Source organism: Lolium perenne, chromosome 6 (assembly GCF_019359855.2).
Source record: "Lolium perenne isolate Kyuss_39 chromosome 6, Kyuss_2.0, whole genome shotgun sequence".
Lineage (NCBI taxonomy): Eukaryota > Viridiplantae > Streptophyta > Magnoliopsida > Poales > Poaceae > Lolium > Lolium perenne.
In genome coordinates this window covers 173,621,828-173,643,452 of record NC_067249.2, presented here as the reverse complement: position 1 = coordinate 173,643,452, position 21,625 = coordinate 173,621,828, and the positions used below count along the sequence as shown (strand labels likewise).

Sequence of the window (21,625 nt, the reverse complement as noted above, 5' to 3'; positions counted from 1 at the left end):
ACTTATGGCAACGGCTGGACACTTTACTCTCTCGTTGTTCAGGTCGGTGACGATGGTGGTTGGCTCGAGTAGGGGGAGCTCGGGGCATCCGTCACATCTTCTCATATTATTACAATTTGGTCATGATTGATTTTCGTCAGCAGCCACGGTAGTAAAATGTTCGATGTTTGTGTATGCATCTTCTATAGCTATTGTAAAATGCTGCTATGAAGTGAATCGAGTTTTATATCTTTATATTTTAGGGAACTTCTTGACTCCAATCTACAAATTAAGGAGATTAATAGCTAAGGATTTTATTTTTTTGAAGTAACCGAGGTCAGATAGATACGCATTGGCATTTCCATTTTTATTTGAGATAGATAAGCATTTTCTACTGGTTCTTCAATATATTCATTTAAAAAAGGATGCATTGTGAGCCTACTAGTTCTTCTATCTATGCTAAACTTCCGTTGTTCCCTTGTTAAAAAAAAACTTCTTGTTGCTTATTCAGTTTGACCATACGACCATTTTGTCATGTGGACTAATTTTATCATGTTATAAAATCTACTTGTTATTAGGACTCCCTGAATGTCAAATTCAGCAACCATGTTTACTTGAAATTAAACTGCTTATTTCCTATTGTGTTATTAGCATTCACTGAATGCCAAATTCAGCAACCATGCTTACTAAAAAGTAAACCCCTTATTTACTAGAAAAGAATGTATTCCTTCAGTTATCATGTGTTTACAACAAAATTCATGTTTTTATACCTGTGTTTGCAGCATCCATGTTTTGTGAGATCCAAGAGGAAAGATTGTTGAGTTAACAGTTATAACGATCCAAAATACAGGGGTGAGACTTACTAACAAGAATACCTAGAACTTAGAAGCACGCCGTTGATGCACAACAATGTTGTCTTGTTATTGCGTTCAGTATTATCATGCTGTAGTACATTATGATACGCCTGATTTGTTTTAAAGTTTCATAGTGAGCTATGAATTATACATGTGAAACCCGTAGCAACGCACGGGCATTTGTACAAGTCTCCTACGCAGACTGTCTCGTCGAGGCCAAACTGCCTCCATCCTTTGTAAATTGCTTTGCTATATGGGCCGCTCATGGGTATATCAGGCAGGCCTTGTTGCCTGGATAGGCCAGGCTTCGCTAACGAGAACTGGTATGCATGCACGGCCCGTGTAGCTGGGATCAAAATGGTCCACCAGTCCGTTGCTTCGGGACTTGTCGACCGGCAGCCAACGAACGCCGCCGCAAGGCGACGAGCTGCACCGCACCGCACCGCCACCTCACGCCCCACGCGTCCGCTCCCCAGGCTGCCGGCCCTGCATGGCGGCATGGCGCGGCGCGGCGCCTACATACCCCCGCTCCCGCGCCGCTCGCCTCCTCGCCAGCACCTCCCGGCTCTCCCGGGCTCCCAGCAACCGCTCGCAGACCGTAGTAGAGCCACTGTGACTTCGCCTGCGCAGAGGGGAATGGCGGCGTTGAGGCGGTGCCTCGCGTTGCTCCTGGCGCTGTGCGCGTGCGCGGCGGCGGGGGCCGACGCCTCCAAGGGGAGGTGGGAGTCGGTGATCCGGATGCCGGGGCAGGAGGAGCCCGCCACCGACGAGGCCGTCGGGACGAGGTGGGCGGTGCTCGTCGCCGGCTCCTCCGGCTACGGGAACTACAGGCACCAGGTGAGCGGCACGTCGGGGTCGGTGCTGCATGCGTTTCCGCATGTTGTCGTTGCGTCTGGAGGTTGATTTGGCTGGGGAACGGGATGAGCGTGAAACAATCGTGGTGCTGAAAGCTTGGCGGTTGCGGATCAAGAGTCCGTGCGCGGTTCTGAAAATTGACGATGCTGCTCTTGTTGATTGGAATTCGTAAAAAGTTGGAGTCTTGGACGGTCAATTTTGGGGGTCATGGGTTAATCGGTGTTCCGCAAGTTCAAAGCTTAGCTCTTCTTTCAAGCCCGAGTTCTGAACAAACACGGTTGTGTTTAGTGGCAACTCTTAAGGCTTTTCCTAGGCTTGCTTAACAGTGGAAGAATTATGTGATAATTTCCTATTAGTGGCATCTCAGGGTCTAAATGGCATTCAGCTATCCAAACTGTAGCTATCTGCTTGTCAGCAAGCTCCAGATGCTGATTATCGTTTCTACTTTTGTTCTGGTGCACTAGTGGTTGTTCTTAGAAGATGAATGTTAAATAGCAACTTGATTCAAAGTGGGCAAAAAGATGTGAAATTTGTTGCAAATTTCAATTCATCTTTTAATGCTTAAGTTAGTCTAACGAAATAGGTAAGTGGTGGATACCTGAACTTTTGACGACTAATGTGAACTGACACTAAAGCGTAATTGAATATTTCGCATGTACAGATGTGCTTATTTATTTATTTATTTAGAAATGGGGGTAAAACCCTGGCCTCTGCATCCAAAGGATGCACACAGCCTTTTATTGCATCAAATAGACAAAGAGTACATATGTGCTTATGTATCTTGTTTTGGCTCCCGGTCGAAGATGGAGATATGCCATGGACCATTTGCTTAACTGTTGATCTACCGGTGGTGCGTTGCAGGCCGATATATGTCATGCATACCAGATATTGCGTAAGGGTGGGCTAAAAGAGGAAAACATTGTGGTGTTCATGTATGATGACATTGCCAACAGTCCACTCAACCCAAGGCCAGGGGTTATCATCAACCATCCAGAGGGCGAGAATGTTTATGCTGGTGTTCCAAAGGTATTGCCTGGTAGCTTCTCCTATTATCAATTTCCTGTTTGGAGGAACATTTGGATCACTTATCATCAAACCATGTGCATGCTAGGTTTTATTTTATTATTATTTTTGCTTCAATCGTAAAGGTTTAACAATAAAATTAAGTTAAGAGAATAGAAATTTTATATTTACCTTGATTAAAAAAATCATCAGACAAGAGTTCAGAACTCAACATGGAATAAATTCCTTAAAGCAATGTGACAATAGTAGATGTGGGTTCACATAAACTATTCTGTACGTCCATATAACTCAATCTCAGCAGTCAGCACTGAACAAAATTTATGTTTGTGTTCAAACTGTTAGCTACTTCAAGCCATTAGGGTGGCTAATCTGACCACGGGAAGCAACCATGTGGGTTAAGAAAATACTTGGTCGTAGGTTGTTGCCCATTCAGCCTACTGGTTACACTATTTAATCTGTCTGCTTCATTAGTTGATCTTTTAAATAAAAGAATGTGCATAGTCCTAGCTTAGTTTCATTTGTGATAAAAGAAACTGATGTTTATGTAGAAAAAATGGGGATCAGGGTGCGGCTTTTATCATTGTATGTATTGCGGAGTTATCTTTCCTGTTCAAGCTTCAGATGGCTTTGTATAGCAGAAATACAGGACATGTATGTTACTTTTGTCTCCAAGTTTGACAAAGATAGCATGCCTTCTGATTTCAGGACTACACCGGAGACGAAGTGACCACTCAAAACCTATATGCAGTTCTCTTGGGCAATAAAACTGCAGTCTCAGGAGGGAGTAAGAAGGTCATAGATAGCAAACCAAATGACCATATATTTATCTACTACTCAGATCATGGGGGCCCCGGAGTTCTTGGTATGTGGAAATTGTATATGCTGCTTCGTTGTGTAAGTTAATTCAATTCGTCATGTCTATTGACATTTGTAAGTTTCAGGTATGCCCAACCTGCCATATCTTTATGCTGATGACTTTGTTAAGGTCTTGCAAGAGAAACATGCTTCTAATACCTATGCAAAAATGGTAAGGCTGGTGGTAGTTACTTGTTTCTGGGAGCCTTATCCTGTTTGACAAAGGATTTATATAATTTGCAGGTTATATATGTGGAAGCTTGTGAAAGTGGCAGTATCTTTGAGGGTTTGTTGCCTGCAGACCTCGATATTTACGTCACAACGGCATCTAATGCAGAAGAAAGTAGCTTTGGTACATATTGCCCAGGAATGGAACCATCACCTCCTTCTGAGTATATTACCTGCTTAGGTGACCTCTACAGTGTTGCATGGATGGAAGATAGGTATGTAACCGTTACCCTAAATTTGCCAAAAATTAATTAACAGACTACTAGCAGAATAGCATCGACACAGGAGTTGAGTTCTTCTAATTGCATTATGATGCATGGGTGTGCAGTACTTCAAGAAGATTGTACATTTGTACAATAAGCCTTCACCTTCATCTCTTTTCTTTGGAAGTACCAGAAATCGATATTACATAAATTGTAAACAGCTATAATCATATGTTCTGAATACAAATGAATAGTTATATTGTTTGTTAAGTATAAGTATATGCTAAAGAATTCTTTGTATATTCAGTACAGATTTAATTGTGTGTTTGGTCATATTTGACAGTGAGAATCACAACCTGAAGGAGGAGACAATCAAGAAGCAGTATGAAGAGGTGTTGCTTGTTTTGCTTTTTACCAATCTCATTTATGTTGGTAATGTCAAGATACTGAAACTATTGTGGCCTTGTGGGCAGGTAAAGAAGCGTACCTCACTCTTGAACAGCTATGGCGCCGGTTCTCATGTTATGGAGTATGGGGACAAGACCTTCAAGGATGAGAAGCTTTACCTGTATCAAGGTTTCAATCCTGCAAACGCCAACATGACAAACAAGCTATTCTGGCGAACCCCAAAGGCTGCAATCAACCAAAGAGATGCAGATCTTCTTTTTATGTGGAGAAGGGTATGCTCTAGTTCTATGCAGTATTTTCAGTCATTCCTCTAATTGGTTAGCTGTGGTGCTGCATTTCCCTTATTAAAAAAGAAGATTAAACTGAAGACTAGTTCTACTGTCGCTGGATCTTAAATTTGGTCCTATTTGCCACATTCTTAGTCCTTGACTCCTTGTGCAAGACATTTCTGCAGCATAACCATCTCTCATGTACAACCAACTAAAATTTCTAAACGAAAGCTGTATTCGTAATGTCAGGGAACATCACCTTATGCGCTTTTTTTTTTTTTAATTCAATACGTTTGGGTGTGAAGGAAGGTTCCTTTACGTTTGGGTGTCTATACTGAATATAAGTTACTGTATACAACTATACACTGAAGCACTTCTTGCTCACGCCGAAATTTCCATTTTTGTTACACTTATTGAGTCACTCGCACTAGAACTGGTAGTATGCATAGGGGATTCGTCTTTGCAATTTTTTTAAGTATATGTGTTTGTATTGGCCTATGCTTTACCTACGTTAACTTAAGGTTTCTTGTTTTGATTTCAGTATGAGATGTTACATGAGAAGTCTAAAGAGAGGGTGAATGTTCTGAGGGAGATCAGCGAGACAGTAAGACATAGGAAGCATCTTGACAGCAGCATGGATTTTATTGGAAAGCTTCTCTTTGGATATGAGAATGGACCTTCAGTGCTTCAAGCTGTCAGGCCTTCTGGCAAGCCACTGGTGGATGACTGGGATTGTCTCAAGAGAATGGTAAGTAGGATAATCCTGTCTGTACACTTACATAGTCGAACTCGCTTGTTGTACAACATCATAGCATTCATGCTCTGAGAGCTCCTCCTCAATAGTAAGGATTTGATCTTCTTCAGGTACGGATCTTCGAGTCCCATTGCGGTTCGCTCAGTCAGTACGGCATGAAACACATGCGAGCATTTGCAAACATTTGCAACAGTGGTATCTCTGGCACCACAATGAAGGAAGCAAGCATCAGCACTTGCGGTGGTCAGAACTCCGCGAGATGGAGCCCCTTGATCCAAGGGTATAGCGCCTGATCGGTATATGCTGAAGTACTGTTGGTATGTTGTTCGCCCTCGGCCTGTGAATGTGTGGCTCGCAGATAAACAGTTAATGTGAATGTGTGTATGTAGTATTGTATTGGGTATAGTATTGTATTGGGTATCACTATACCCAGAAAATAACCTTCTGGCCGCAGGAACTACACGCGGTAGACACTACGCAAGAATGTGCTCATGTTTAGCTGTGTGATATATATATAGTCCTTGTGCTGTTGTGTGTATTGACCGTGGCGGTGCAAGCAAGTAGACCTTTCTTTCTTCTATGTCATACGAACAGAAACAAAGCGCATATTTGTTTTCTGTTTTCATAGCAGATTTTCCTTTCAAAATAATAATACTAGGGAAAAACTGAATAACAGTGCTTCTATGACAAGTCCGAGTAGATCGGTGAACCTAAACAAGTTCAGTGCGGCCAGCATGCGTCCTTCTGCTGGGGATTCCTTATGCAACACAAATGTCCTCTCGCTCGTCTCTAACAGTAACACTGTAACTGGACAGCAAGCTTCCGTTTCTAGCCTGCATTGAAAACTTTGGTTAACTAGGATGCTTTATGCTTAACCTTTTTCTCCCTCAGCTCTAGACTTGGGTGAGAAAAAACCAAGCATGCTGAAATATTCTCGACATAATCTGGAGAGCTTACATGCTTTGGTGAGGAAGGAGATGAACACGACGAGGAGCGCCAGCCCCGCCAATACACCGACTATTATTGCTACTGTCTTCCCAAACTCGTCCCCGGAATAATCTGTCACCAAGCAAATCAAATTATGAGAACCCACCAAAGCGCTTTCTTTTTTCGTAGCGAATATATTCAGTAGAGTGGTGGGTTGAGTTATATTTAATATCTAGAATGATCAGTGTATCCATAGATCACTAGTGGCCTCATTTTGTCCGGTTCAGTGAATGGATGGCGCCAATCCGTGCAATGTTGACAAGTAAAATCAGATCCGATCCATTAAGGTTTTGCTCGACCCCCCACCGTTCCTTCAATCACAACAAAAAGGCTAATTTGGAATATATTCGGCTTGTCCTCTTTATCAACTTTGGAAGTCTACCGGTTTGGAATCTATTCTCATTTCCATATCACTTCGCTTGAGTCACTAGTTAGTGCATGGGCAGCATGGCAAACCATGGCTAGCTCGGGCATGATCTAGGACCTTTTTTATTTTTTATTTTTAAATTTGGAGCCCCATTGTTGAGATTCAAATTCGTGCGCCTCTTCATTAATCCACCGAAGAATGAGCTTTATTGACTATCTATACTCCTATATAGTGTACCAATATGACAACATATGAACCGTTGGATATGTACAATCGGAGGGCTACAACTGAAATTGGATCAATTTCTAGATTCGTGGCGCCACACATGCCGTTGGATATGGCCATCCTAGGGTCAATATACCTGGGATTCGCGCTGCGTGTTCCACATCTGGCCCACGACCCACGTTCCAGAAAATTCACGAGAAGAGCACTTATAGTGGTGTGTAGAAGTTTCTCGAAATACGCGCCTTTGGCTAGCAACACAGTGAGTGCTCACGTCGAGGATCAAATCCCAGGTCTGCACTTCAGTTATAGAGATAGCAGCCTATTCGTGCACTGTTATATGCATGGCAAAAAAAATCTAAAGAAAGATACGGTAAGACATGGACGAAAATTATAAAAAAAATCACTCTTTGTATCTTCTTAGCTCACGAGGCCGAGTAAAATAAATAAACGAGAAGGTCAAAAATATTACTGCAACTGATTTTTTTCCCTTCCACCTATTCTGATAAAATTTCGTGTTTAAACTTAATAAGCTACTTTATAGACAAATAAAATTGCGAAAAAGCAAAAGCTTTGCCATAAATTCAAAATAGAGGATGAGCTCATGTAGCCTTTTATTTTTTGAAATCATATTTTAAAGTTTGGAAATATAAGGAAATTTTATGTAGTCAAATGATATATATACATACTATAAGCGTGCAAAATCTATGGTACACATTCTCAAAATCTATAATTTGTAAAAGTGTGAACCCGTGGTACACATTCTCAAAATCTATAATTTGTTTGATTTTTTCATTTTGATGTACCATGAAATACTAAGAATTTTGCACGCTTATAGTATATATTATTGACTACATTCAGAATCTTATGAATCTTTGGTATATGATTTTTTTAATTTTCACACTACATGGCTCTCTCGAACTCGGGATCCCTTTGTCCGCACTACTATGTTCACTACTACTTATATTCGTTACAACGAATATTATTTTTCTATGCATGGTGATGGGTGCGAACATGAAACAACACTTCCACAAGTTTTCACTAAAAATATTAGATGCAAACATTCCACCACAAATTCACTATTTTTTCCACTAATTTGATACAGTGTTTATTACGTTGCAAAGCACGTACAGATGACTAGTATAAAATGGTTCTTTAGAGAATGTTACTCCTTTGGGCCCTAAATATTTGTCGGTTGGTCCAATATATATTGTATATACCTAGACACAATTTAGCCTAGATTTTACCTAAATCTGCAACAAGTATTTTAGAACGGGCACTAAGCGCGTAAGCCTATTCATTTCCATTATTTTTTGAGGGGAATTCATTTCCATTTGTGTGGAAAAGTAGGAACTTGCAGTGATCTGCTTGCCAACGTGACTTCGAAGATGATTTAACACTGCTTGACCATGCAGGCTAGGCATATTTTTTTTAAATAATACACTTTTTATTATTAATTCCAGAAATAATATTCGTTTTCAGCTAATTTCAGAAATAATACACCGTCCGGGTCGGGGAACCCGAATTTACAAAGTCGGGTTTGAGGAACCCGAAATTACCAAGTCGGGGTTGGGGAACCCGAAAACTGAAAAAGAGAAATAAAAAAAGCAGAAATCGGGGTGGTTGAACCCGATTTATGAAAATCGGGCAAGTTGAACCCGATTTATGAAAATCGGGCAATTTGAACCCGAGTTCAATAAATCGGGTTTATTGAACCCGATTTTCTGCCCAGCACGAAATTTTCCCGCCTTTTCGCGTTCGCACCGCCGTGTTTCCCTCCCGCCTTTGCCGCCACCCTTCCCGCCACTTCTTCCCGCCACTCCTTCCCGCCACTATCTCCCGCTAAATTTTCCCGCCACACTGTTGATTTTTTGCCTATAAAAGCAGGCATCGCAACTCTGGATTGCACAAGTTCTTGTATCTCTATTTTATCCCGTTTGCTCACTCTTAGCCATCATGAGTGTGCCGTGCTCTGACCAGGAGTTTAGGCCGGTGAAGGCGAAGGCTGCAAGTTTACCCCCGGGTGTGACTGCGGAGCGTTGTTGGTGCGGCCGTGTTGCTAAGGTTAAGCAGGTGGAGGATTTCTCCGACTGGTTCGGCATGAAATTTTTCATGTGTGCGAGCTATGAGCATGATCCACCCCGTAGTTCAGCTTCGTCGTCCACCAGGCCGCCGGTATGTTTGGACATAATTTTATGTTGGCATTAATTTATTTATGAATGTGATTTAATGTTATTGTTTGTGCTGCAGTCTCCCCCGCCCCTATGCAAATGGTTTCACTGGATAGACACGGAGCAGCCGGATTGGGCGCGTCAGGAGGTTGAGGAGAAACACCGGCGTGCGTGGGCAACGTTCTTTGAGGAGGAGCGTTGGGAAAAGGTTCGTGCTAATGAAAAAGCAGAGCGGGAGAGGCAGATACAGAAACTTAGGGCGGAACAAGCTCGTAATCGCGAGGTGAATCAGAAGAGGATGGATGATGAGGCTGCACGTAGGTTTGCAGAGGAAGAGGTGCGCAGGGAGGCTCGTGAAGCGGAGAGAAAGAGACTAAGGGAAAGAGCTGCTGAGGCGCAAGCGGCAGAAGAACGCGGCGACAAGTCTGGAAAATGGCCACGGTGGACGCAGGGAAAGTAGAGTGATGTGTCGTATTGGCTATGTATCTTAATTTCAGTTGTATCTTAAATTCCGTTGTAGTGTCGTTGTATCTTAAATTCCGTTGTAGTGATAAATGCTATTTTTATTTCAGCTGCAATGTATCTTCATTTCTGTTTTAGTAATATTGTATCCCGCCTAATTTTTCCCGCTCAGTTTTTTCCCGCCTTTTACCCCCGTCGTAATCTCCCGCCAATTTTTCCCGCTCACTTTTTTCCGCCTTTTACTCCCGCCCTAATCTCCCGCCAGTTTTTCCCGCTCACCTTTTCCCGCCGAAAGTCGTCCCTTCTAGCCTATAAAAACCCCCCGTTGTTTCCTTCTGTTTCAGTGTATTCTCTGAGCAAGATGGATCCCCCATATAAGAATCCCCCCCATCTTTTCACCGAATCCATGGCCAAACCTCTTCTAGACGAGGCCCGCAAAGTGATGAGGGAGAGTAAGGTAGACACATTTGAGGAGTTCATCAGCAGCGACGCCTTGCTCCGTAAGGTGGGTAGGGAGTTTGAGAAATATTCTTATGGGTGGCCATTGAAGAAGATGCCTGCTCGCAGCCCACGGGAGATAAGGTGTGAGCTTATCAGGTTGAATGAGAAGTGGAAGTCACTAACTTGGAAGAATGAACGAGATAGGGAAAGAGATTACAACTTTCCATGGCTGTGGACGGTTGAGAGTGAGGACGACGATGATATCTTTGAGCCTAGCAGCAAGGCGAAGAAAGCTGCATCGTCGAAGGGCAAGAGTGCCAAGTCCTCGAAGGGGAAGAGTGCTGCACCACCGGTCGTCGACTCGGACGACGACTTCGAGCCTAGCACGAAGGCGAAGAAGGCTGCATCGTCGAAGGGCAAGAGTGACAAGTCCTCGAAGGGCAAGAGTGCTGCACCGCCGGTCGTCGACTCGGACGACGACTTCGAGCCTAGCATCAAGGCCACGAAAGCTGCAGCATCGAAGGGCAAGGGAAAGGGTGTGCTGCGTTCTTAGTGTTCTAGTTATCAGTAGGCTCATGGATCGTGCAGTATGTTGTACCGTTTAATTTGTTAGAAGAGAGGTATGTTGTAGTGGTAAGTTGTATCTTAATTATCAGTTCATGTTGAATTTGAAATGTTTGTTGAATTTGAAATGTTTGTTGAACACAAATAGTAGTCATACATGGCGCATACAAATAGTAGTCATACATGGTGCATACAAATAGTAGTCATACATGGTGCATACAAATAGTACTCATACATGGTGCATACAAATAGAACAGTGTGTGACATACCCTTCTCCATCTTGACATCCATATATTCCATAATGGCCTTACAGTAAGGAGTGTTTGGATTTTCAAGCATATGCTTCAAAGCCAACTCCCGTCTCTCTTTGAAATAATTCATAGTGCCATATAAAATACCCTCCACAAGGGCTGTCAGCGGCAATGCCCTATTTCCCCTAAGCACGAAGTTGTATGACTCAGCTAGGTTGGTAGTCATCACACCATACCTAGCTCCATGTGTGTCATGCAGCAAAGACCACCTTTCTAATGGCTCGTGCTCTATCCACTCTGCAAAATTTTTAATCCGTCGTCCAGGCCTCCTTCTAGTATTGGGTGGGTCAAATCCAGGCAGGTCACATAGCCCAATAGGATCTGGCTCGGGCCTCGGAACCTGTGTACCCTGTGCCACAGCTGCTGCATGAGCTGCTACTAATGCAGCTCGGGCGGCTAACCTGTGCCGCACATGGTCCTTAGTGAACTCATCCAGCTTGCCGCGGAGAAAAGTGTACTTGCATGCTTGATTCTGCTTGCACAACTTCTTGAACAGATTCATAAGACCCTTGCTCCTAAACTGCGAGAAGAAATTGGCCCCCAGGTGGCGCATGCACCACCTACTCTGCATATCCTGCCATGGCGTCTCTTCATCAGGTCCGGCTTCTACCAGAGTCTTGATAGCCGCAAGTATACCTGCATGCTGTCATGTAGCACGCACAGATTTTCGCGTTCTTTCACTTTCGATTTTTTAATCGCACGAAGAACCATAACCAGCTAGCAGTGTTCTCGCTCTCAACAAATGCAAATGCGAGAGGCACACATCGATTGTTGCCATCCACTCCAATTGCTGTCAGAATCTGTCCCTTGTACCTCCCAGTTAGAAAAGTTCCATCTACACACATCACCGGACGACAGTGCATGAAAGCCTCGATGCATATGCTGAATGCGAAAAACACCCTCTGCAGAACCCTGACATTAGGGAACTCTGGTATCACAAAGTCTTGTATGTCCACATGGGTGCCCGGATTCCGGTCCTTCAATGTGTGCAGGAGACGGACGACACCGTCATAAGCATCATAGAAGGTCCCGAATCTGTTCTCCAGTGCCGTCTGTTTAGCCCTCCATGCCTTGCCATATTCAATTACATACTTATATTGAAGGTGAACTCTATTCTGGATGGCTTTAACCCCCATTGCTGTATTCTCTACAATCTCCTTGTAGAACAGGCGAGCAATAAGAGTGGATGTAAGGTTTCGGTGATCCTTCAACATACTCTTACGGACACATGTGTGCGGCACGAAGTCGCTCACCACCCATGTTGTGTCATACTTCGGACAGTACCCATGCACCCTTGATGGACATCTAGCATCGCTGCAGACCACTGTCAAGAATTTCTGACTTGAAACGGTGGTTCTGAATACCCTTTGCGTGTTCATTGCCCACTGAGTGATTGCTTCCTGCAGATGTCTCTTGTCAGCATATCTAGCACCAACTGAGATGGTGTTCATGCTGTACTCCCAGGCAGAATCGTGCCGATCATCGACTATCATTGCCTCCGACAAATCATGGTTCCAAGAAGAGGGGATCGGATCCGCCTCTTCGTTATCATCTGAAGTATCGGATCCACCGGATTCATCTGAGTCAACCTCATTGTCCACTCCATCCTCGTCTTCCTCGTCCATCATGTTCTGCATCTGTTCTTCTTCTTCGTCCACGCTTTCAAGCTCAACAGTATCGTCATGACCACCTGCTGCATGGCTACTCTGCCCGGATTGGAAACTGCGCCGCCAAGCATCGAACTTTGACTGCTACGGCCTGGATGGAACGCACCCTCGCCTTCTTGGAAATTCACCACCTTCGCCTCGGGAAGCATTAAGGCGATGGGGTGAGTTCCCCTGCGCTCGCACGCTTCCAACCAGTGCACCCACTGAGAGGTCCGCTCAATCGGCTTCAACCGCGGAAAATCTGATGCTGGAGCTGCTCCACAAAGCATGCACACCAACAGTGTATGCTTCGGGATTAAGCCCGAAATTCACGGTCAACCACTCCTTCAACTGACTAACTCGCCATGTTTTTGGGTTTGTCAGATGCAAATCCTCACACTGAAACTCGCTCAGATCAGCTCCCATCGGAGTTGTTCGGACCGTGCCATGACCGAAGTAAACAACGAATTTTACTCTATCTGACATATCTGCTCACCTATACAAATTACAGACTCGTCAAAAAAATCTAGCACCTACACTCTAAAATAAATAAAAATCTAGCACCTGCAGTCCTAAATAAATACTATCTACCGGTACATATTACACTAACTAATGTGCGAAGCTAACGAACGCAACATGCATTATGATTACACCATCTAATACCAGGAATTAGGGTTTACCCTTGAAGCGTGCCAAACACCTCTGTCAGCAGCTCAGCTTCTCCACCCCGCAGCAGCTCCACCACCACGCAGCAGCACCACCACCACAAGCTCCACCACCACCACCACCAGCTCCACCACCACCACCACCTCCACCACCACCAACACCACCTCCACCAAAACGCCTCAAAAACTAACCCATATATAGATCAGCTGATTCTACCGCATTTGGTGGTCAAACTACAACAAATGGCTGGATAAATCGCTCAGAAATGAGAGAAAACGCTGCTGGGCTGAGAGCAAAAGTGAGAGAGAGCTGATGAACTCAGAGCTGGAGGAGGAAGAAGCAGCTCGGCCCGGCGCGTCGACCAGCAGCGCGGCGCGGGCGATTTTAATGCGCCCAATTTCGGGGTCACCTTCCCCGAATCGGGGTCCTCGGGATGGCTGTCCCCGACACGGCCTGCTCCTGGCCAGGAGACAGCCCGACATCGGCCGCGCGTGGCCGACAGCGCCGTTTCGGGCACGCTGAACCCGAAATTGGCTGTGTCCGCCAGATTCCCTGCGCATCGGGCTCGTGCACCCCGATTCCTCCGTTTCGGGTTCAGTAACCCCGACGGTGTATTATTTATGAAAATTGCTGAAAACGAATATTATTTCTGGATTAAATAATAAAAAGTGTATTATTTAAAAAAAATTCGCGCAGGCTAGCATGGTTCCATGGTGTGAGTGCGTACGTACGTACCTTGCGAAGAGCGGAAATCGTGGCCGTTCGCCCAGTACTTGACGTAGCACTGCTCCAGGTACACGTCGGCAGCCAGCGCGGAGCCGCACGCGCCCTTGAGCTGCACCACCGCCTCGGCGAGGCAGGCGGCGCAGTCGGCCGCCTTGATGTCGCCGAGGCACTGCGCCACGCCCTCCACCGTGCTGGACGCGACCAGCTTGTACCCCGTCGCCGCCTGCGCCTGCAGCTGCCTGAGCACGCCGTCGCGGCTCTTGAGGAACCCGGCGTCCTCGCTGGCGCCGGAGCTGCACTTGCGGTACGCGACGGTGTTGTCGGCGCGGCCGACGAAGTCGGTGGCGCCGTACCGCACGTAGCAGCCGTCGGCCTGCAGCGACGCGGCGTACGAGTTGGCGCACACGGCGCCGAGACGCTCTGCAGTTTCCCGCACGCACGCCGCGCAGTCGCCCGGGCTCAGGTCGCCGCGGCACTGGTAGAGGCCGTACGCTGTGGTGGCGGTGGAGGCTGCCTGTGCTGCTTGGCTGTCCGCGGCGGCGGTGGCGGCGTCGCCGCCGCCGGCGGTGAAGCTGTTGTACGTGGCGCCGGAGGACGCGGTGGAGGAGATGGAGGTGAGGAGGGAGTTGAGGTTGTTCTCGAAGGCGGTGTTGCGCTCGTACTTGGACGGCGAGCACCCGGCGTAGACGAACGTGCCGATCGCGGCGTGGACGGTGGCCGTCGGTGCGGCGCGGAGGTGGAGGAGGAGGACTAGCATGGTCGCGACGTAGCTGCCGAGTAGAGGCATGGGTGAGGCCTCGATCGACTGTAACAGGGCATGCAAGCGCGTGAGGAGCTCCGGCTTTGGTCCGGTTGCAGTCGGGCGCGCGCGCCGTCTCGATGAGTATGCCTTGGCTACTTGTCGGGCGAGCGATGCATAGACGTCGGATGTTGCTGGTACGCCATCGCGGTTCGGTGCTCATGAGCGAGAGGGGCCTGGCGGAGTCTCAACAATAATTTGCTGCAATTCGAAAAAACCATAATTTGCTGCCATTTTTTATTTTAAAACATTATACTGCTATTTTGACAATCAAAACGTGGCCCAAATCCACACGTCTGTATTGCAAGGCTCAAAGCTCCATCGTGGAGAAAATGCTTTTCTCAAAAAGAAAAATCAGGGGGAAAATGCCCACACTTGGTTCCTCTTCGCAGTTTGACTTGTTACATGGTATGGTAAATTTGTTCATTACATCCATGCTTTGTTTTTAATTCGGTATTTCTTTTGTTTTTGCACTATTTTCGTTGTCCCACTTGCTTCAAAAATATGTTTCATTGTTTCCTTTGCGTCAACTATCTCCTCCAGCACGCTCCTCTCATAAATTTACGTTGCACCAGTAGCCATGATTTGTTCCTTATGTGTTAAAATTTTGTTCTGCTTGGTTTAAAATTTTATTTCTCTTGTACTCCTGATTTGTCCTATGTAGTAGTCATGGCTTGTTCCTCATTGGCTTAAATTTTGCTATGCTTGGTCTATTTTTTGGTTCATATGTAGTCCTGATCCATGTAGCTAAATTTCTGCTATGCTTGGTCTGAATTTGTGTTCCCACGTACGCTTGACTTGTTTCATGGGGGTTAAAAAAAATTCCGCTTAGTGCAAAATTGTCTTCTGCTAGTGTTGTGTTCTATTATTTCTGAAGTGCTTAGTTTTTTATTCGCTTGGTCTAAGCTATTTTTCTCATTCACACTCATGATTTTGCTCCACTAGATCATGCAGTTGCACATGTGTTGCATTGTTTTGTTCCACTTAATTATTGGTTTTGGTCCATTTTAGTGTATGTGTTGGTTTTGAGCAGCTATTTCCACACATTTTGCTTTTGAACTGCAATCCTACACTTGACTTTTTGTTAAATCGTTGTTATAGTTGTGACTGACTGAGGGAAATAGAACCGTGCTTTCAGCAAAACAAAGCAAGTGATGACCCACACGCACTAAGTGACAAAAATACACTTCCTATCTCCAGTCGTAGCGGACATATTACTACATGTCGGAGTATATTGAATAATACCACATCGCTAATATAAAAAATTCTGACATGTTTCTATGCAGCCACTAGCCCACCTTAGAGCATCTCTAGCAGACACCGCAAATCGTAAACTTCAAATACGTGTATGGAGTACATCCCAAACATTGTTTGCGGGGTGAAAAAACGCCTCGCAGATCAGACACCGCAAAAGGAGCCTCTAAAATAGCATATTCTCCATCCTGGGGCCTTTTTCATTTTTTTCATCCTTTATTCAACCTCTGCCTCGAGCCATCCTCGCGCGCCACCCGCTGCCGGCTGGCCACCTGCCCTGCCACCCATGCCCGTTGCCAGCCGGCAGCCCACGCTCGTCCCGTGCCCACTCGCCTTGCGCCGGCCGTCTGCCGCTCGTCCCTGCCCGCCGACTGGCAGCCCGCGCCCGCTCCCAGCAGTCGCTCCGCCCGCCGCCCCCTCCGTCCACCCGCTCCGGATTCCAGCGAATTTTGGCCTGACTCCGGCGAATTTTGGTAGACTCCGGAGGTTGTACGAGCTGAAATTTTCTTTGCGCCAACGCGGGAGTCGAGATGGGGTTCGCTCTCGGAAGGCCTCGTGGAACTGGGTAGTTGAGGTTTGTGCGACGCAAAACAGGACAGACTGGAAAAAAATATTTCAGATGGGGGCCCGATACGGTGTCTGGACGAGCCCTTTTTTTCTCTCCATAACCACAAAAAAACAGTTATTATGCAGATGGAGGCTGGATGCGGTGTCTGCTAGAGATGCTCTTACCTGAACAAACTTCTCCGCAGCCCCATCGGTGCCCCTATTCCCCGCTGCAAAGCAAGAGGGAGGAGCACACGAACGCAACGCCTCCCTCATGGGCCGCTCCCAAAGATGGTCCAATAAAAGGTATTGTTCCTTTTTCCTTTTATTTACTTCCTTCTATTTCCAAAAAAAATCTTTTCTGCTTTTATTTTTAAAAAAAATCAAATTTGAACATTTTCATATTCAAACAATTTTCAAATTTGAATATTTTTCAATATGAAGAATTTTTAAATTTGAACATTTTCAAAACTGGACATCTTCAAAATCTGAACATTTTTTAAAAATGAACATTTTTAAAATCCAAATTTTTTAAATTGTGAACTTTCTACAACTTCGATCAATTTTCTAATCTTGACACTCTTTTTAAAAAAATTGAAAATCTAAACAAAACATCATAAAACGGAAAAACCTAGATAGAAAACAACAAATCCACAAACGGAAAGAACCACGGAAACTCAAAACAATGAAAAAAGGTGGAAAATTGGTGCTAACTCGCTAGGGGGCGACTCAACTACCTCCGCTTGCAGGGGACGCATTCCGTCCAGCATGCGAGTCCCGATGGCAATGGGTACCCATTACCCTCTTACCTATCGGGTTTTTACCCATTAGGGTAAGGGTATGGTAGAAAAGCTTAACCCATGGGTAATTAAATGGTAAAAAATCTCTACCCAATGTGTATGGCAGGTGTGGGTATGAGAATGCAAAACCCATACCCGCATACCCACCTACCATTTATGTGAAGGAGATATGCCCTAGAGGCAATAATAAAGTGGTTATTATTTATATCTTTATGTTTATGATAAATGTTTATATATCATGCTATAATTGTATTAACCGAAACATTAGTACATGTGTGATATATAGACAACAAGAAGTCCCTAGTATGCCTCTTAAACTAGCTTGTTGATTAATGGATGATTAGTTTCATAATCATGAACATTGGATGTTATTAATAACAAGGTTATATCATTATATGAATGATGTAATGGACACACCCAATTAAGCGTAGCATAAGATCTCATCATTAAGTTATTTGCTATAAGCTTTCGATACATAGTTACCTAATCCTTATGACCATGAGATTATGTAAATCACTTATACCGAAAAGGTACTTTGATTACACCAAACGCCATTGCGTAAATGGGTGGTTATAAAGGTGGGATTAAGTATCCGGAAAGTATGAGTTGAGGCATATGGATCAACAGTGGGATTTGTCCATCCCGATGACGGATAGATATACTCTGGGCCCTCTCGGTGGAATGTCGTCTAATGTCTTGCAAGCATATTAATAAGTTCATAAGAGACCACATACCACGGTACGAGTAAAGAGTACTTGTCAGGAGACGAGGTTGAACAAGGTATAGAGTGATACCGAAGATCAAACCTCAGACAAGTAAAATATCGCGTGACAAAGGGAATTGGTATTGTATGTGAATGGTTCATTCGATCACTAAAGTCATCATTGAATATGTGGGAGCCATTATGGATCTCCAGATCCCGCTATTGGTTATTGGTCGGAGTGAGTACTCAACCATGTCCGCATAGTTCACGAACCGTAGGGTGACACACTTAAAGTTGGATGTTCAAATGGTAGAACTTGAATATGGAATGGAGTTCGAATATTTGTTCGGAGTCCCGGATGAGATCCCGGACATCACGAGTAGTTCCGGAATGGTCCGGAGAATAAGATTCATATATATGATGTCATTTTATGTGAATTAAAATGATGCGGAAGGTTCTATGGAAGGTTCTAGAATGTTCTAGAAAAGTCTGGAAGAAACCACCAAGGAAGGTGGAGTCCCGGAGGGACTCCACCTCCATGGCCGGCCAAACCTAGTGGGGGAGGAGTCCCAAGTGGACTCCCCCAAGGGGCGCCGGCCAACCCCTCCATGGAAGGTGGAACTCCCACCTCTAGTGTGAGTACTAGCTTGGGTAGGTTTCTCTATCATATGGAAGGTTTTGGGTTCGGGTCTTATTCGGAGACTTGTAGTCCAACCCTTGGGGCTTCCACCTATATAATGAGGGACAAGGGGAGGGGGCCGGCCACCTCAAGACCACAAGCTGGCCGCACCCCTCAAGTGGCCGGCCACCCCCTCCCAAACCCTAGCCGCCCCCTCTCCTCCATAGCTCCCGCGTGCTTTAGCGAAGCTCCACCGGAGTTCTCCACCACCACCGACACCACGCCGTCGTGATGTCGGATTCAAGAGGAGCTACTACTTCCGCTGCTCGCTGGAACGGGAGGTGGACGTCGTCTTCATCAACAACCGAACGTGTGACCGAGTACGGAGGTGCTGCCCGTTCGTGGCGCCGGAGGGATCGTGATCAAGATCTTCTACGCGCTTTTGCAAGCGGCAAGTGAACGTCTACCGCAGCAACAAGAGCCTCCTCTTGTAGGCTTTGGAATCTCTTCAAGGGTGAGACTCGATAAACCCCTCGTTGCTACCGTCTTCTAGATTGCATCTTGGCTTGGATTGCGTGTTCGCGGTAGGAAATTTTTTGTTTTCTATGCAACATTATCCTACAGTGGTATCAGAGCCGTGTCTATGCATAGATGGTTGCACGAGTAGAACACAATGGTTTTGTGGGCGTTGATGCTCTTGTTATCTTTAGTTTGAGTACTTTGCATCTTTGTGGCATAGTGGGATGAAGCGGCTCGGACTAACTTTACATGACCGCGTTCATGAGACTTGTTCCTCGTTCGATATGCAACTTGTATTGCATAAGAGGCTTTGCGGGTGTCTGTCTCTCCTACTATAGTGAAGATTCAATTTACTCTTCTATTGAAAACATTAGTACCAACGTTGTGGTTCATGTTCGTAGGTAGATTAGATCTCTCTCGAAAACCCTAAACCACGTAAAATATGCAAACCAAATTAGAGACGTCTAACTTGTTTTTGCAGGGTTTGGTGATGTGATATGGCCATAATGTGATGATGAATATGTATGAGATGATCATTATTGTATTGTGGCAACCGGCAGGAGCCTTATGGTTGTCTTTAAATTTCATGTTGAGTAGTATTTCAAAGTAGTTGTAATAGTTACTACATGGAGGACAATCATGAAGACGGCGCCATTGACCTTGACGCTACATGACGATGATGGAGATCATGCCCGAAGATGATGGAGATCATGTCCGTGCTTTGGAGATGAAGATCAAAGGCGCAAAGACAAAAGGGCCATATCATATCACATATGAACTGCATGTGATGTTAATCCTTTTATGCATCTTATTTTGCTTAGATCGCGACGGTAGCATTATAAGATGATCCCTCGCTAAAATCTCAAGATAATAAAGTGTTCATCCTTAGTAGCACCATTACCAAGTCTTGTCGGTTCGAAGCATCTCGTGATGATCGGGTGTGATAGAATCAACAAGTACATACAACGGGTGCAAGACAGTTTTGCACATGCAGATACTAAGGTGGCCTTGACGAGCCTAGCATGTACAGACATGGTCTCGGAACACGTGATACCGAAAGGTAGAGCATGAATCATATGGTTTATATGATGAACACTTTGAGTGTTCGCCATTGAAATCACACCTTGTCTCGTGATGATCGGACTTAGGTGCGGTGGATTTGGTTCGTGTGATCACTAAGACAATGCGAGGGATATTGTTTTGAGTGGGAGTTCACCTAGATTTTTAATTATGTTGAATTAAAATTTGAACTCAATTTGTCATAAACTTAGTCTAAACTTTTGCAAATATATGTTGTAGAGATGGCGTCCCCAATCAATTTTAACCAGTTCCTAGAGAAAGAAAAACTTAAGAGCAACGGTAGCAACTTCACCGACTGGTTCCGTCATGTGAGGATCTTCCTCTCTGGCGGAAATCTGCAATATGTGCTTGATGCACCGCTAGGTGACCCTCCTGCAGAAACTGAAACCGATGAAGTAAAAGCTGTTTACGAGACTCGGAAAATTCGGTACTCTCAAGTTCAGTGTGCCATCCTGTGCAGTCTGGAATCCGATCTTCAAAAACGTTTTGAGCACCACGATCCTCATGAGTTGATGAAAGAGCTGAAAGCTATTTTTGAGACTCATGCGGCCGTGGAATGCTATGAAGCATCGAAACAATTCTTCAGCTGCATGATGGAAGAAGGCAGCTCCGTTAGTGAGCACATGCTCGCCATGATCGGGCATGCGAAGAAACTCAGTGACTTGGGAATAGTGATTCCTAACAGACTGGGGATTAATCGTGTCCTTCAATCACTGCCACCAAGTTACAAGAACTTTGTGATGAACTACAATATGCAGAACATGAACAAAGAGTTACCTGAACTCTTTGGCATGCTAAAAGCTGCTGAGATTGAGATCAAGAAAGAGCACCAAGTGTTGATGGTCAACAAGACCACCAGTTTCAAGAAACAGGGCAAGTCTAAGGGGAAATTCAAGAAGGGTGGCAAGAAAGCTGCCACGCCTCCTATGAAAGCTAAGAACGGCCCTAAGCCTGATGCTGAGTGCTATTACTGCAAGGAGAAGGGACACTGGAAGCGTAATTGCTCCAAGTATCTGGCTGATCTGAAGAGCGGCCTTGTCAAGAAGAAGAAAGAAGGTATATCTGATATACATGTTATAGATGTTTATCTCACTAGTTCTCGTTCTAGTACCTGGGTATTTGATACTAGTTCGGTTGCCCATATTTGTAACTCGAAACAGGAACTAAAAAATAAATGATAACTACTGAAAGATGAAGTGACGATGCGCGTTGGAAACAGATCCAAGGTCAATGTGATCGCTGTCGGCACACTTCCTCTACATCTACCTTCGGGATTAGTTTTAAGCCTAAATAATTGTTATTTTGTACCCGCGT

General features: G+C 45.0%; 3 protein-coding genes across 3 annotated transcripts; 2 read left to right on the top strand and 1 right to left on the bottom strand.

The window, feature by feature from the left end:
• The first annotated feature begins 1,243 nt into the window (after positions 1 to 1,243).
• On the top strand, positions 1,244 to 5,924 carry LOC127306913 (asparaginyl endopeptidase Rep2). Its single transcript, XM_051337617.2, has 9 exons — positions 1,244 to 1,670; positions 2,550 to 2,714; positions 3,417 to 3,573; positions 3,653 to 3,738; positions 3,810 to 4,009; positions 4,341 to 4,389; positions 4,471 to 4,677; positions 5,216 to 5,422; positions 5,539 to 5,924. The coding sequence occupies exons 1-9, from the start codon at positions 1,332 to 1,334 to the stop codon at positions 5,719 to 5,721; spliced, it is 1,593 nt and encodes a 530-aa protein (XP_051193577.1). The 5' UTR covers positions 1,244 to 1,331; the 3' UTR covers positions 5,722 to 5,924.
• Positions 5,925 to 6,037: 113 nt separating this feature from the next.
• LOC127306914 (plasmodesmata-located protein 8) lies at positions 6,038 to 14,881 on the bottom strand. The gene is made up of 3 exons (XM_051337618.2): positions 14,001 to 14,881; positions 6,386 to 6,487; positions 6,038 to 6,261 (listed from the first exon to the last, which is right to left on the bottom strand). Exons 1-3 carry the CDS (start codon positions 14,776 to 14,778, stop codon positions 6,257 to 6,259), a joined length of 885 nt encoding a protein of 294 aa, XP_051193578.1. The 5' UTR covers positions 14,779 to 14,881; the 3' UTR covers positions 6,038 to 6,256.
• Positions 8,602 to 9,808, top strand: LOC127306915 (uncharacterized). Its single transcript, XM_051337619.2, has 2 exons — positions 8,602 to 9,179; positions 9,255 to 9,808. Exons 1-2 carry the CDS (start codon positions 8,961 to 8,963, stop codon positions 9,633 to 9,635), a joined length of 600 nt encoding a protein of 199 aa, XP_051193579.1. The 5' UTR covers positions 8,602 to 8,960; the 3' UTR covers positions 9,636 to 9,808.
• Positions 14,882 to 21,625: the final 6,744 nt, after the last annotated feature.